The sequence below is a fragment of the Patella vulgata genome, chromosome 7, assembly GCF_932274485.2.
Source record: "Patella vulgata chromosome 7, xgPatVulg1.2, whole genome shotgun sequence".
Taxonomy (NCBI): domain Eukaryota; kingdom Metazoa; phylum Mollusca; class Gastropoda; family Patellidae; genus Patella; species Patella vulgata.
The window spans coordinates 20,267,591-20,280,176 of NC_065885.2; the positions used below are offsets into that span (position 1 = coordinate 20,267,591).

General features: G+C 35.6%; 3 protein-coding genes across 3 annotated transcripts in view; 1 reads left to right on the forward strand and 2 right to left on the reverse strand.

Moving 5' to 3' along the window:
• LOC126826910 (general transcription factor 3C polypeptide 1) overlaps positions 1–4,273 on the reverse strand; it is a 127,518-nt gene extending 123,245 nt beyond the window's left edge. The window contains exons 1-5 of the mRNA XM_050556036.2: positions 4,129–4,273; positions 2,682–2,890; positions 1,749–1,900; positions 991–1,113; positions 322–439 (exon numbers count right to left, since the gene is read on the reverse strand). Of these exons, the coding sequence (XP_050411993.1) occupies positions 322–439; positions 991–1,113; positions 1,749–1,900; positions 2,682–2,890; positions 4,129–4,180 (654 nt within the window). The 5' untranslated portion in view covers positions 4,181–4,273. The remainder of the gene's footprint in view (positions 1–321; positions 440–990; positions 1,114–1,748; positions 1,901–2,681; positions 2,891–4,128) is intronic.
• A 1,975-nt stretch (positions 4,274–6,248) lies between these two features.
• On the forward strand, positions 6,249–7,910 carry LOC126826909 (mannan endo-1,4-beta-mannosidase). Its single transcript, XM_050556035.1, has 2 exons — positions 6,249–6,473; positions 6,911–7,910. Exons 1-2 carry the CDS (start codon positions 6,252–6,254, stop codon positions 7,871–7,873), a joined length of 1,185 nt encoding a protein of 394 aa, XP_050411992.1. The 5' UTR covers positions 6,249–6,251; the 3' UTR covers positions 7,874–7,910.
• A 1,722-nt stretch (positions 7,911–9,632) lies between these two features.
• LOC126826908 (uncharacterized) lies at positions 9,633–12,300 on the reverse strand. The gene is made up of 2 exons (XM_050556034.2): positions 11,602–12,300; positions 9,633–10,932 (listed from the first exon to the last, which is right to left on the reverse strand). Exons 1-2 carry the CDS (start codon positions 11,692–11,694, stop codon positions 9,802–9,804), a joined length of 1,224 nt encoding a protein of 407 aa, XP_050411991.1. The 5' UTR covers positions 11,695–12,300; the 3' UTR covers positions 9,633–9,801.
• Positions 12,301–12,586: the final 286 nt, after the last annotated feature.

Sequence of the window (12,586 nt, forward strand, 5' to 3'; positions counted from 1 at the left end):
GCGTACTGATTTTATATTAAAAAAAAGATTTAAATCACATTAAAAACCCCAATTGAACTCCAGTTAAAGTGTAATTAAAATAGTTATTTATAAAAAAACAACAAAATTTGGCACCCAGAAGTTGAAACCTTAGAGTGTTTTGGGTAATTGGCAGAAATTTTTCTGGTGTAGGGTTATAATGGCCAATTTTAGTAAAATAATTATAAATTGAAATTTGTTTTTGGTGTATCACAACACAAGACCTGCAAGCACACATACCATTCTTATCCTATTATTTTATGTATTTTAATACATCTTGAGTAAATCTTCCTTACAACTCACCTGTTTTGTAACATAACCACACTCCTGTAACTTTTTACACAGGTAATAAATCTGTGACTGGATATTATTGAAAAACACTTTACTTAAAGCATGACTTGTCTCCCCTGAATACCGCATTCTGGAAAATAAACCACAGCAGATATATAATTCACTTTGTGTTTTCTTGATAAGTTTTTCCATGTGTTACTGGTGCTTGTACTTAGTAGTATAAACAATTCCGGATTAATAACTGTATCTATATTTGGGTAGTTTAAAAAAATTGATGACATCCATTAACTATTGGGGAGCTGTTATGGCATTGGGATGTCTGAGAAAGTTCCTCAGGAATTTTCAGTATGGTTTCCCATGTCAGTGGTGCAGAGCAGAGGGCAAGGAACAGCATCTATTCGGTCGGATGGCATAAAAAAACCTGAGGTCATGTTTACACATTGGCATGGAAGTGAAGAACTCTTGACAGCTGGAATTCCACAAAGACTAGGCAGAAACACTTCTGTATGAACAAAAATGATAGTTTAATTGCATTTGTATTGATAAAGTCTCAGCTATTTCTAGAAGTCATCATTGATTTCAAACAGTGGTCTAACCAGGTAACCCTAATTTCTTGCTTTTTTTTTTACCCAACATTACATCTTATTAGTCAAATCTAAATGAGCATAAAAGTTATCAAACCTTCCAACTCGTTCCAAAACACAGTACATCATATTAGTTAATTCTAACCGTGGATCTCGGTCTCTAACTAATGCATCATAACGAGTCTTCTGTGATGCCACCATAACAAATTTCTGACCCCAGCTGAAAAAATATTTTACGCAATAGACAAAGATAAGTTGGCAGGCAACTAAACATACACCCACAGCATATAAATTAAAAAGGGTGTATAAAAAGGGTGTGTGTGACATGTGTCTCAATTTGCCAAAAATAAATGCAGATGATCAATTTTAATTACATCCCTAACTTTCAGGTTAGAATTTTCAAAAATAGGCAAATAAGGGAGAAAAAAGCCTATCCATTTTCAATTTTTTTTCTTAATATTACTTTTAAAAAATCGATCGGAAATTAACTATTGCTCCTACGGCTAGTCAGATAACTACATGTATGGCCTTAGATACTCAGATTAATGCCTTTTAGGCGATTATAGCGTGTGCGCGAGTAATGACTCGCATCTCCTGAGGTCTGTTTTTATGTTGAAACTTGATACCAAAGGGTTAAACGGTTACTAGCTATGATTATTTGAATATTTATTTAATCAAGTTTAAGTACATCAAGCACATTCTTTCTTTGTCAGGATTCATGGAGTTAATAACTACTGACCAAAGTGATATCGCCATAAATATAAAGTTCTCAGATAGAGTCAATAATGATAAGATCTAACTGATTTTGTGTTCTACAGTTACAAGTTAATGCAACAAGAACTACCATGGACGTACCTTTGCAATATTTCTGCCAGGTTCATTTTCAGTGTTCCATCTTTATCTCTTAACTGTGATGTAACATTTTTCCTTGATTTATAATATATACAGGATCCCTGAATCCCTTCCTCCTCAACAATACCCAGAGGATAGATATTCTGTTCAGCAACCTGTAAATATTATAAATATAAAAAAAAGATATTCTACAACAAAGCAAGAATTTATTCAGATTGTAAAAAAAATTATCTTAAGAGCTAAATCAGCCTATTGCAGGTCTTTCTTTAGGCCTGAAATGTTATATAAACTATTAATTAGACATTTGTTAACATGAAAAGACCATAATCAACCTCAATGCCATCTTGTGTGTCCGATTTTCATTGGATTTAAATCCGATCTGCTGTTCAATACACATTGATGATTAAACACAAAAATGGATAATCAAGACTGTTAATTATCGTGATAGTGGTAAAAATGACAATCAAGGCTACAGTGATTTTAAAATAAGGTTTTCTCGGCTTAGAGTAAAGCAATTTGATTGGAATTTTAGCATATTCCCTTTACATTATCTAGTGTTCAACTATTATAGTGAGAACTGCCAGCTCTTTATCTACTCTTCCATAATATATCTTTAAGGAAGAATCCACTGGCTTGTGCAAAAAAGATGCCAGAATTATAATTACTTTTATTTGTCTTACATACATAAAGATGGTTGGTGTGATATCAATGGACAAAAAAACTTTTTAATAAAAGTTACTTTTAATTGTGTAAGCTTATTATTTGAAACTCTGTATTTAAACCCACCCATCTTCTGGCAGACCGGAGTATAAAATATTTATTCCCTGTTTTAAAATAAATACCATAAGAAGTATTTATTACAGTGTATCAGAAAATCAGTTTTTCAATGAAAACGATGCAAAGAACTACATACAATCAATGTTTCTCCCAACTTACATTATGGACCCAGATTCCCGTGGTAGGATCTTTAAAAGCGAATCTATCGTAGGGTAGTAAATCTTCTCTAGCTTCTGGTATAGTATAAAACTCAAGCCTTGAATCACTTCCAACACTTTTCCATAAAAACTCCTTTGATTTCTCGTCTAATTTAATACAAAACTTCTCTCTGCTCTCCAATCTCACCCACAGAGAATTAAAGGTTATTCCTTGAAGTAAAATAAATTTGTAATATCACTCTCAGCTTGTTTCTACATGCTTATATTTATTGTTCAATCAACATTTGTGACATATGTCCAAATCCAATGCAAGAGCTTATATTTGCAGGCTAACTATTTAGTTGCATGTACATCGTATTGACATTGCTAGAATATTTGAATCGATCCGAACCATTTTAACAATAAACTTTATTTCTTATATTGTTCTAAAAAATAAAATGGTTGTCATTATAGTAATTTCTAATTCCTACTCATCTAAATTTGATCTTCTTCAAAAAAAAAAAAATGTATGTACATTGTAATAACCTGCTGGTACATATATACATATCCAACCTGATAAACAATAAAATATATAGAAGTACTTGTACTTTATCTACTCATACTTTAATTTATATGAAGGGATGAATTCTTATTTAACAGTTGCATGTAGGTAGAACTTTTACCCAAGCTGCCACACCCATTGGTAACAGACATCAGTCAAGTTTTATAAATATCATAAAATTATTCATTATTTCACCAAATTATAGTTTATTGCTAATATTTTACTAATAGTGTAGGTCTCATTACACTCACCCCGTACATTCAGGAACCGCCCTATTGAATCCTTGTCGAAAAACTTTTGAACCCCAGTCAATTTTACTGGGCAACTTTTTACTGCAAAACAGGTGCATGTCAGCCCCTGTGAACGCCTGTATTAAAGGATCATTTTTTTTTGGAGAAAATAAGGCCTTGCTTACCTCGCTAGAGTCCTCCGTATGCGCGACACAACATGCTGTTAAAAATACGTATCCTTATGCTAAATGGCTTGGCAGAAGCCATTAAAATATAAATATAGGGTAATGCACAAATTTACGTTTACGTAACTCGACCATATAAGACGAAACAAATTTAGGTAAGCAGGTGAAACAAAATTGGAATTGTGCCAAGCCGTTTAGCAGAAGGGGACGTATTTTTAACAGCATGTTGGGTCATTGAATAGGCTACTGACACTAGCGAGGTAAGCAAGGTCTTATTTTCTCACTAAAATGTTCCTTTACATTGTACAGGCATTCACAGAAACTGACATGCGACCGTTTAGCAGTAAAAAGTTGCCCAGTAAGATTGATTGGGGTTCGAAAGTTTTTCGACAAGGAAGGATTCAATAGGACGGTTCCTGAACGCACAGGGCGAATGTAATGACCGTCCTACATGTCATTTGTACAAACAAAAATTGTTGAATAAATTTTTACCATCCAATCCTTCCAATGCAATCTCTTCAATAATATCTTCTATGAAATTCATCTTTATCTTTCAAAACAAGTTTTCATTGATACATCTAGTATAATATCATAATGGCCGGTTGTCACTGTCAATTTAGCATATTTTTATTTTCAAAATCTCAAAAACGTGTTATTTCTTTTTTTTTAAAAAAAATGAGTCAAGTATATAAACAAAGAGGAGATAATTCGCAGACATAAATTGTAGTCGTGTTTTTCAAGTATTTCATGATAAAATATAATCAAAGGGAGACAACTTCAATACAATATGGAGGCAGACCACCATTATTTCCCCATTGACTTCAATGTTAATTCTGACCTCTTTGCCCACCTCCAACTTTTCCCCAAATTTTCGTTGGGTTGAATGCTTTTCACTACGGACAGAGGAATAAATGGTCATGTCTTTGCACTAAAATTTGTATGAGGTTGACCACCAAAATTTTGAGATACACAAACTTGAAGAAGCATACTAAAAACATGTAACTAGTTGCCGTCATAGACTCCATCTAGAATTTCCCAAAACGCTCAAGGATGACCGAGGTTCACCCGGCAGATTCTGAAAGAGGAATCCTAGGCTACTAAAATGAATCATAAATTAACCGTTGTACACAAATTCCAGGTTCCCTCGAAATATTGGCTTTGGCGGCCGGACTATAATAGAATTTCATATAGCCATGCTTTGTTTGACGGAAGCCCGTATTTCAATCACCAGAGGTTTATTTCAAAATCCAGCGGACGAATTCGGCAAGTGGAATGTTACGTCAGAAAATATTTTAATGAAGAGTATTACCAGGTGTAAGCATAACTTATCGCAACCGCGAAAATCGCCACTGTCATCATTTATCTAAAACTAAGGTGCTAGGAATTTCAAGAATTGCATAATCTCTATTTTAAGTGGGTGAACCAATGCTATTCAATACTATACAGAGCATTATCTTATCAGTTCTTGGGTGAAATGTATAGGGTCTTATCTTTAGATGAAACAGCCTTGATCAAGGTAAGGACAATTCTACTGTGCTGCTATTATTTAGTATGAAAATGTTTTATATAGTAATTATCCAACCAATTAATCAGAAAATTAATACATTTTAACAATAATGCTTTCATTTTGAGACTAACATATCGTACGGATAATATTTTTTCATCGCCTCGTGTGCAATGCTATGGGGCGAAGACGTTTACGCAAAGTAGTCCTTCCGCTTTCTATTTTGGCCGATGTCTATATTATGTCATGAGTTTGAATATCGGTAATCGACACAGGTTTGTAGCGGTAGCTTATAGGTTTCGTGCCCCTGATTATGTTTAAATTTTAGTTTCCATCTATCACCTGTCGGGACTTTTATTAGGGGTTTCGGTGGCCGAGCGCTACTGACACATGTGCTTTAGATCACAAAGCATATCACTGAACCAACCAAGTGTCGTGGTGTCGATCTCTAGATAACAAACCTTAATCTCTCAACCCTCCCAGCGTTTTTAGTTACGTTCCGTAGCTAGTCGATCTCATTCGTGAAATGAAGTAGGATCGCTTCTTTGGTTTCCTCTCACTGCTAAAGACCCCTACTTACAAGCAAATTATTGAAATAGAAATCCACATGTTAGTCCTGAATTGGTCTAGTTTATGTTAAACATGCATTATGCAAGAGCTAAATCTGCCTATTGCAGGTCTTTCTTTAGGCCTGAAATGTTATATAAACTATTAATTAGACATTAATTAACGTATCCAGAACATAATCAACTCTCGATGTCAGCGCTATCCTGCGATAATTGTTGGATTATGATCCGATTTGCTGCATAACTTTCCTTCTCGATTTAACGATTAAATGGATAATCGAGACTATGATTTTTGTCGTACCGACTTTAGTAATGATGACCGAGGCTATACGGAACTTTCGATCGCTTATTTCTCGGTTCATAGTGGATCAATTTGACTGAAATTTTCAGCAAATTGCCTTTACATTATCTAGTTTTTAACTATTATAGCGAGAACTGCCAACTCGTTATCTTATCTCCCATAATGTATCTTTAAGTGGGTGGTTTACAGAATTACCCTCCCTCCCCTCCCCGTATAATTTTCCTATTTAATTTTTAGAATGCTGATGATCTTGTGGTTAGTGTTTATTATCGGTGTGACCGGCCAGGTGGATCAGCATGCTACCACCGAAACCAAGCACCTGTATAACAGATTGAGAACTCTGGCTAGAAATGAAAATCAGATTTTATTTGGAATGCAGGAAGCAACACTTCAAGGTGTAGAAGGTGGGCACACTCCTTACATAATGAACAGACGACATGATGGTGTAGAGGGCTGGATTTATGGGGTAAGAAATATTCATTTGATATGTGTGACTCCATAAACTAGTTTTGGACTCAGTCCTCACTTTGCGGGCGAAAATACGAGTGTGGTGGGAGGGGGTGACGTTGGGCTGGATTTGCCGGTATTATATAGCTTTAACGAATTTTGTACTTACTTATATAAGCTCCAAAGGAACAATAAAAGTTCATGCATAACTGCCCATTATAATTTATAATTTTGAACTTTGATAGACTCTTATGGGCCCTGGCGCGGCGCAATGGCCGCACCCCCACCCCATCTCTCGTGAGGCCTGGCTGAAGTTGGCTAATGTGTTTGGTTAGAATGACAAAAATTAAATAGAAATGACTGTAATGGGTAGAGAGCCCACCTTTACCCTTGTCTTGAGAATTTGACTAATACCCTGTTTTAATTACAAATATTCGCTTTTGGTTTATCTACTAGGATTATATGGTGGATCAGAAATATCCGGATGAACTATGTGACGTAAAACGGCTGACCGGTTCCTTTCCCGCCGTTATTGGTTTCGATCTGTACGACTTGAAGGACTACCAGCTCAAGACAACAACTTTCTTAGGTAGGAAAGCGTATGAAAGGGGTGAAGTTATCGCGCTTGTTATGCATCATAAAAACCCCATTACTGGAGGATCACCATGGATAAAAAATGATAAGGGGGACATAAAAAAATCAATCAAGAGACTTCTTCCTGGTGGAGACTCTCATTGGAAATGGAACCAGATTTTGGACAAAATTGCATCGTGGGCACATGGTTTCAAAGATTCAAAGGGAACAAACATTCCCGTAATATTTCGCTTCCTTCATGAACTAAATGGCGACTGGTTTTATTGGGGGTTGAATAACGCTGTCGGTAACACGGAAGAGGAATTGAAGGAGTTTTATCGATATACTGTCAAATATCTCAGAGATACTAAAGGTGTTCACCAATTTCTGTACGCTTTTAGCCCAGACAAGTTCACTGATCAGGCCGACTACCTCAAGGCCTATCCAGGCGATAATTATGTTGACATCCTTGGTATGGATTATTATTATACTAGGGTTTCGGACACGAAAGATAACCTGCAAAGAAGTATTCGTGATGTCGTCGTATTAGCTGAATCCCGAAACAAGATTCCGGCACTAACTGAAACCGGTTACATGGACAATAAAATTAACCAGTTTCCGAACTTCTGGACAGATTATGTGTTGGATGTTGTTAAAAGACAACCAACTACCAAACGCCTCGCTTATATTCATGCTTGGACCAATCAGTGTTTTGATAATGCTGAGCATTCCTGTCTAATCTGGGTACCTTACAAAGGTCATCCTGGAGCAAATAGTTTTGTCAACACATTTTATAAAGACCCAATTACAATATTTGGTAACAAGGTTCCCAACTTTTATCACTGAATGTAATTTTGTAAAGGTAAAGCAAAATAAAATATTGAAAATGGACCTGTTTATAAGTCTTGACGCTTTATTATCATGACTAAACACCTTATACCACCTCTTATTTCAAAACGTCACATACTTAACCAACGGTTGTTGTAGATTTGTATTGCTTTAGGCATCGCAATACAGGGTGTGTTGACTTTTCCCCTTCAAATAGAAAATTGTGACTTTTCTATAAATTTTCGACTTTTCCCTTCTAATCCACTCTATTGATTTCAACCAAATGTGTGGTGCTTATTCAAACTGTTCTAAATGAAGTTCGCCAATCCTAGATGGGTCAGACAGGACTGGACCACCTTAAAGAGGGGCTTTTAGACATTTTCATATAACCAACTGAAGAACATTTTATAGAAATGTTAGGTACCTATCCATATAGTGATTTTGTGTTATGTAATATTTACAGGTAAAAAAAATCTCAAAAATGAATATCTTTACCATTTTGACTATGATAATTTTGCCATTTTAACCATGACAATTTCTCTTAATATGGCAGCGATTCGGCTCCATAGGATGATATTACGCGGTAATGATTCGTAATGATAACACTATAATTATATTAAATCTTACCTATACAAGCTCCACGAGATTGCTGCAGTCCTGACACAGTAGGATGAACAACTAAATAAACGGTAGGTACACAACATCTTAGAAAGGCAATGAGTTCCCTTAGAGATCTCGATTTTGGTAAATCAGATTTGTCAGGGATGTACTTATTTCTGTTTAGCGACCACTTTTCATGACCTCTATTTTTATCTATGTGTTTAATATCTTCGCCGATTTTGTTCATAAACAATAATTTACCAAAGCTTTTATACCACATAATCTTTGATCAGAAGATTTTATTTTTGTTTTACCAAAAAAATTTATTTTACTGTCCGAAACACACGGAAATTTGTTAAAAGGTCAAACATTCGTTGATTATTCATCATATTTGGCAAATACAACAGATCTCATGATATAAATAGACTAATAAGTCAGAAATGAAATGAAATGAAATGGGGTTTAACGCCCTACCTTTCTGTACTGACTGGGCTAAGAAGACGGAAATATGCAATGCAGTGTGCTATGAGGAACATTTTGCCCGAACAGCGGTGCTACAGCCTACTTTATTTCCAATTTAAACTGTCATGGGTTCTTTACGTGCACGTTTTTTTTGCCCCAACAGAACCTAATAAGTCAGTATAAGAACTAGAAACTAAACTCATAATATATGTTTCAGCTCTCAGAGTAGACGTTTCAACACGAGGTGATATTAATGGTCCAGTAGACAGGCAGTGGTCTTTATATTAAAAGTTATGAAGCAAAAAGAAGTGATAATCCCAGTTATTTCAATTATGAATCAATTTAAACCCAGTTTTGAGTCGCGGTTTCATTGGACCAAACTGTATCCCGAAACACTCCCTAGTATAATGATTAAATTTAATATGACTAGCCATTCGGCATTCCACCAAGCGCTCCCTACATCCCTTCACTAGCCAACAAGCCGACGTATTATCAGCTAGTGATAGCCTTACGTTTTTGCATGGGTGTTTTTTCAGAGAATCAAGCATTTTTCTATTAAGATTAGATGTCTCTACTTTCCATATATTTCAAATTTACAATACTTTATTAGAAATAACTACCCGATATAAGTATTTTCGTGGGGACACATCTTTAAATTCTTTAGGTATTGAATACTTTATGGAACCGATGTAATGCCGCCAGTATATATAATCGATTATGAAAATATTTGTTTTATTTCAACACAATATACAAGACAAGGTATATCTAAAGGTATGGGGATATCTCAATAAACAGCGTATCGTCCCATGACGACCCGGATTTGAAATTCACAGTCCTAATTTTGAATGCGAGAGTTAGATCGATAAAGTCCTAATAAAATCAACCTATTTTTTAATGTTTGTTTTCCGTGGTGTATGTGTGGTCTTTTGAGCAGTTGTGTTCTTTTGGGAAGATGATGTCCTCTGTGTTTGTGCGTTTTTCTGCGTCGATGACATCTTTTGAGTCGAAGGTGTCTTTTGAGTCGTGTGTGACTTTTGCGTCGTGTGTGACTTTTGGGTCGATGACGTCTTTTGGGTAGCGACTTTCTGGGTCGATGGAGTTTTCTGATGCGATGACGTCTTCTGTGGCGAGGATGTATTCCGAGAGGCCGGCGTCTTTTGTTTAGATGTCGTCTTTTGTGGAGATGAGGTATTTTTTATTGTCGAAACCCGTTCCTCCGACGAATCTTCTTCCTCCGTGAAGGCTTCCTGTGTTAAGAAAGTCTGTTGTGCTTTTGTGGTGTTAGATTTCTTCGTGCCCTTTGTTGACCTTTTCCCTTTCTTGCCCATTGAACTGTTCATCCCTTCGACTGTCTTCTGTATGGTTGCAAAACCAATACTAAGGTTTCCTACCTTAGAATCCAGGTCCACGACTTGGGTTTCCAAATATTCGACGGTTGGGGGAGGTTTGTTCCCAGACTCCAATTCATTAAGGTTCCCACTGACGAGTTTTACGATTTGACCATCCCTTTCTTTAAGCTGGTTCTTCAAATCGGACACCTTTTCATCTAACTGTATCACCTTGGTTTGTAAGGTTGTAATTTCCTTCGCTTTAAGATTATTGTCTACTTTCAATTCTTTTATTTTTTCATCCATCTCGTCCACCTCACGTGGTTGTATTCGTCTGCTGGACAAGGATTCAACTCGTGGTGATAAATGAGAATCGTCGATTTCGGTTCTCTTTAACAATTCACTATGAACCTTTTTAAAGCCACAATCTTTCAGACCTGCTACAAAGCATCCCCATGCCCTACGCCCGCGTCGAAGCAAGGTGTCCAGCAAATATTTATTTCTAAGAGCCTTTGTATCAGTAATTTCAATTCGTTTCACATCGTCATCGTCTAAGATAAATGCTTGAAATAAGTAATTCGAAAGATCAGCCGCGTCTATTTTTTCCTGAAGATATATGTAATTATTTCGTAGTTTTCTAGCGTCTTCGGGTGGCATTGGTACTTTGTTCAGGATTGGGGCTTCAACCTGAAATATAAATACAAAGTGTTAGTCTATATTAATAAGCCCATCGAAAAAATGGACACACTATCAATCTATCGAATAGTTTTTATTTGTTTGCGAATGTCTGAATGAAATTAGAACAAGATTTTTTCTAAACAGATGCGTAAGGCATTATGGTGCCAGGAATGCGACTGATATGCGTATCTCTAATAATAAACACGTTTGATGGCCATCTCTAGGTTCATAAACCATGCCTTATTACTTAGGTTACTATACCACTCCTCCAAGGATATCTTGATTTTGATAGTTCTTGTATATCAAACGATAGTGACTTATAGTGTATACAATTAGTGTGTATATGGTACTATATGGGTTTATATGGGTTTATGACATTCTATACCGAATACAGATTATAAGGCATATGTGATGCTTTACCACGTAGGCTTCATACAATATGATTGTTAAATGGTGGGTTTCAAATACACAAGAAGAGCTTATGAAGGAATGGTGAATGTTACGCGGAGACAAATGAATAAACAATAAACAATGGTAATTTTATTTTTTGTACACATTTACCTTCAATTTCTATGGAGAAACGATTTTTTGTCTCAATTTAGTTACTATTTAGTCATCTATGTAGGAGTACCCGATCTATAAAATTGAAAATATGATTGAGGTAATTGATGCACTTACCGAAGGTCCCTGAGATCTGAGATGAGTATCCGGAAACAATCCCGGATGTACCCGAGCTAATTTACCAAGTGTTTCAATTCGTCTGTTCGTCATTCTGTGTATTAACTGAGTACTTAATATCGTAAAACTAATGGTTGATTTGCAAAAATACAAAATATCCACTTAACTCAGTGATTGTTTACAATGTGTAATCATTAACTCAGTCCATTAATATAACGCAACTATTGTTCACTATTTCTTATATATCCGTTCAATTCAATTATGGATTGCAATATCCAGTTAACTCAGTGGCTGCTCCGGCATTTATTTCACTTAATTAGGCGTTATAAAACGAGTTAACTCAGTGGCTTATTACACTATCCAATTAACTTAGCAGTTGTTGCGACACCCCGTTAACCTAGTTATTGATTTCAGTATCCTGTTAACGTATAAATTCATGACAATATTCAATTAACTCGGTAATATCCAATTAACTTTAGGACAAGTTGTCTTTATAACATATGCAATTATATCTAATACACATTTCAATTACCCATTTTTCAGTTTTTTCCTTTAGAATTACACAATATAATTGTACTCCCAGATCAACGGAATTGGTGCTGGTAACACCATATGCAATATTTTGTGTGCAGTAATTGATAAACCACGAAGAATGCTAAAAGTTTTGTCAAAATTCTACACTACCAGGGAGTGTAGTAGGTTATTAAATGGCGTATCTATATGACGTTTATTTCTTAACAACATACTGTAAAGACCTACAAATAGTGTTCTATTGTTGTCAACACCTCTCACACGCTTGAATAATACTATATACTTTTGCTGTTAGAAAAAGGACCGAATAAATATTTGTATGCTCAGGGGTGAATAATAGTTATAGTTGTATTACTATCACTGGCAGAGGATAACAAATGTGTAAAATTGATAGTCTATACATGATTTCAACAAAGGACCTGTGTTGCCACCACGTCAATTCAAAGCGTAATTG

Excerpts from the sequence above, each read along its gene's own strand:
- LOC126826909 (XM_050556035.1), top strand. The coding sequence starts at position 6,252 with ATGATCTTGTGGTTAGTGTTTATTATCGGTGTGACCGGCCAGGTGGAT. Across the intron at positions 6,474-6,910 it reads TAGAGGGCTGGATTTATGGG|GATTATATGGTGGATCAGAA; the intron begins GTAAGAAATATT and ends TTTATCTACTAG.
- LOC126826908 (XM_050556034.2), bottom strand. The coding sequence starts at position 11,694 with ATGACGAACAGACGAATTGAAACACTTGGTAAATTAGCTCGGGTACAT. Across the intron at positions 10,933-11,601 it reads TCAGATCTCAGGGACCTTCG|GTTGAAGCCCCAATCCTGAA; the intron begins GTAAGTGCATCA and ends TTTATATTTCAG.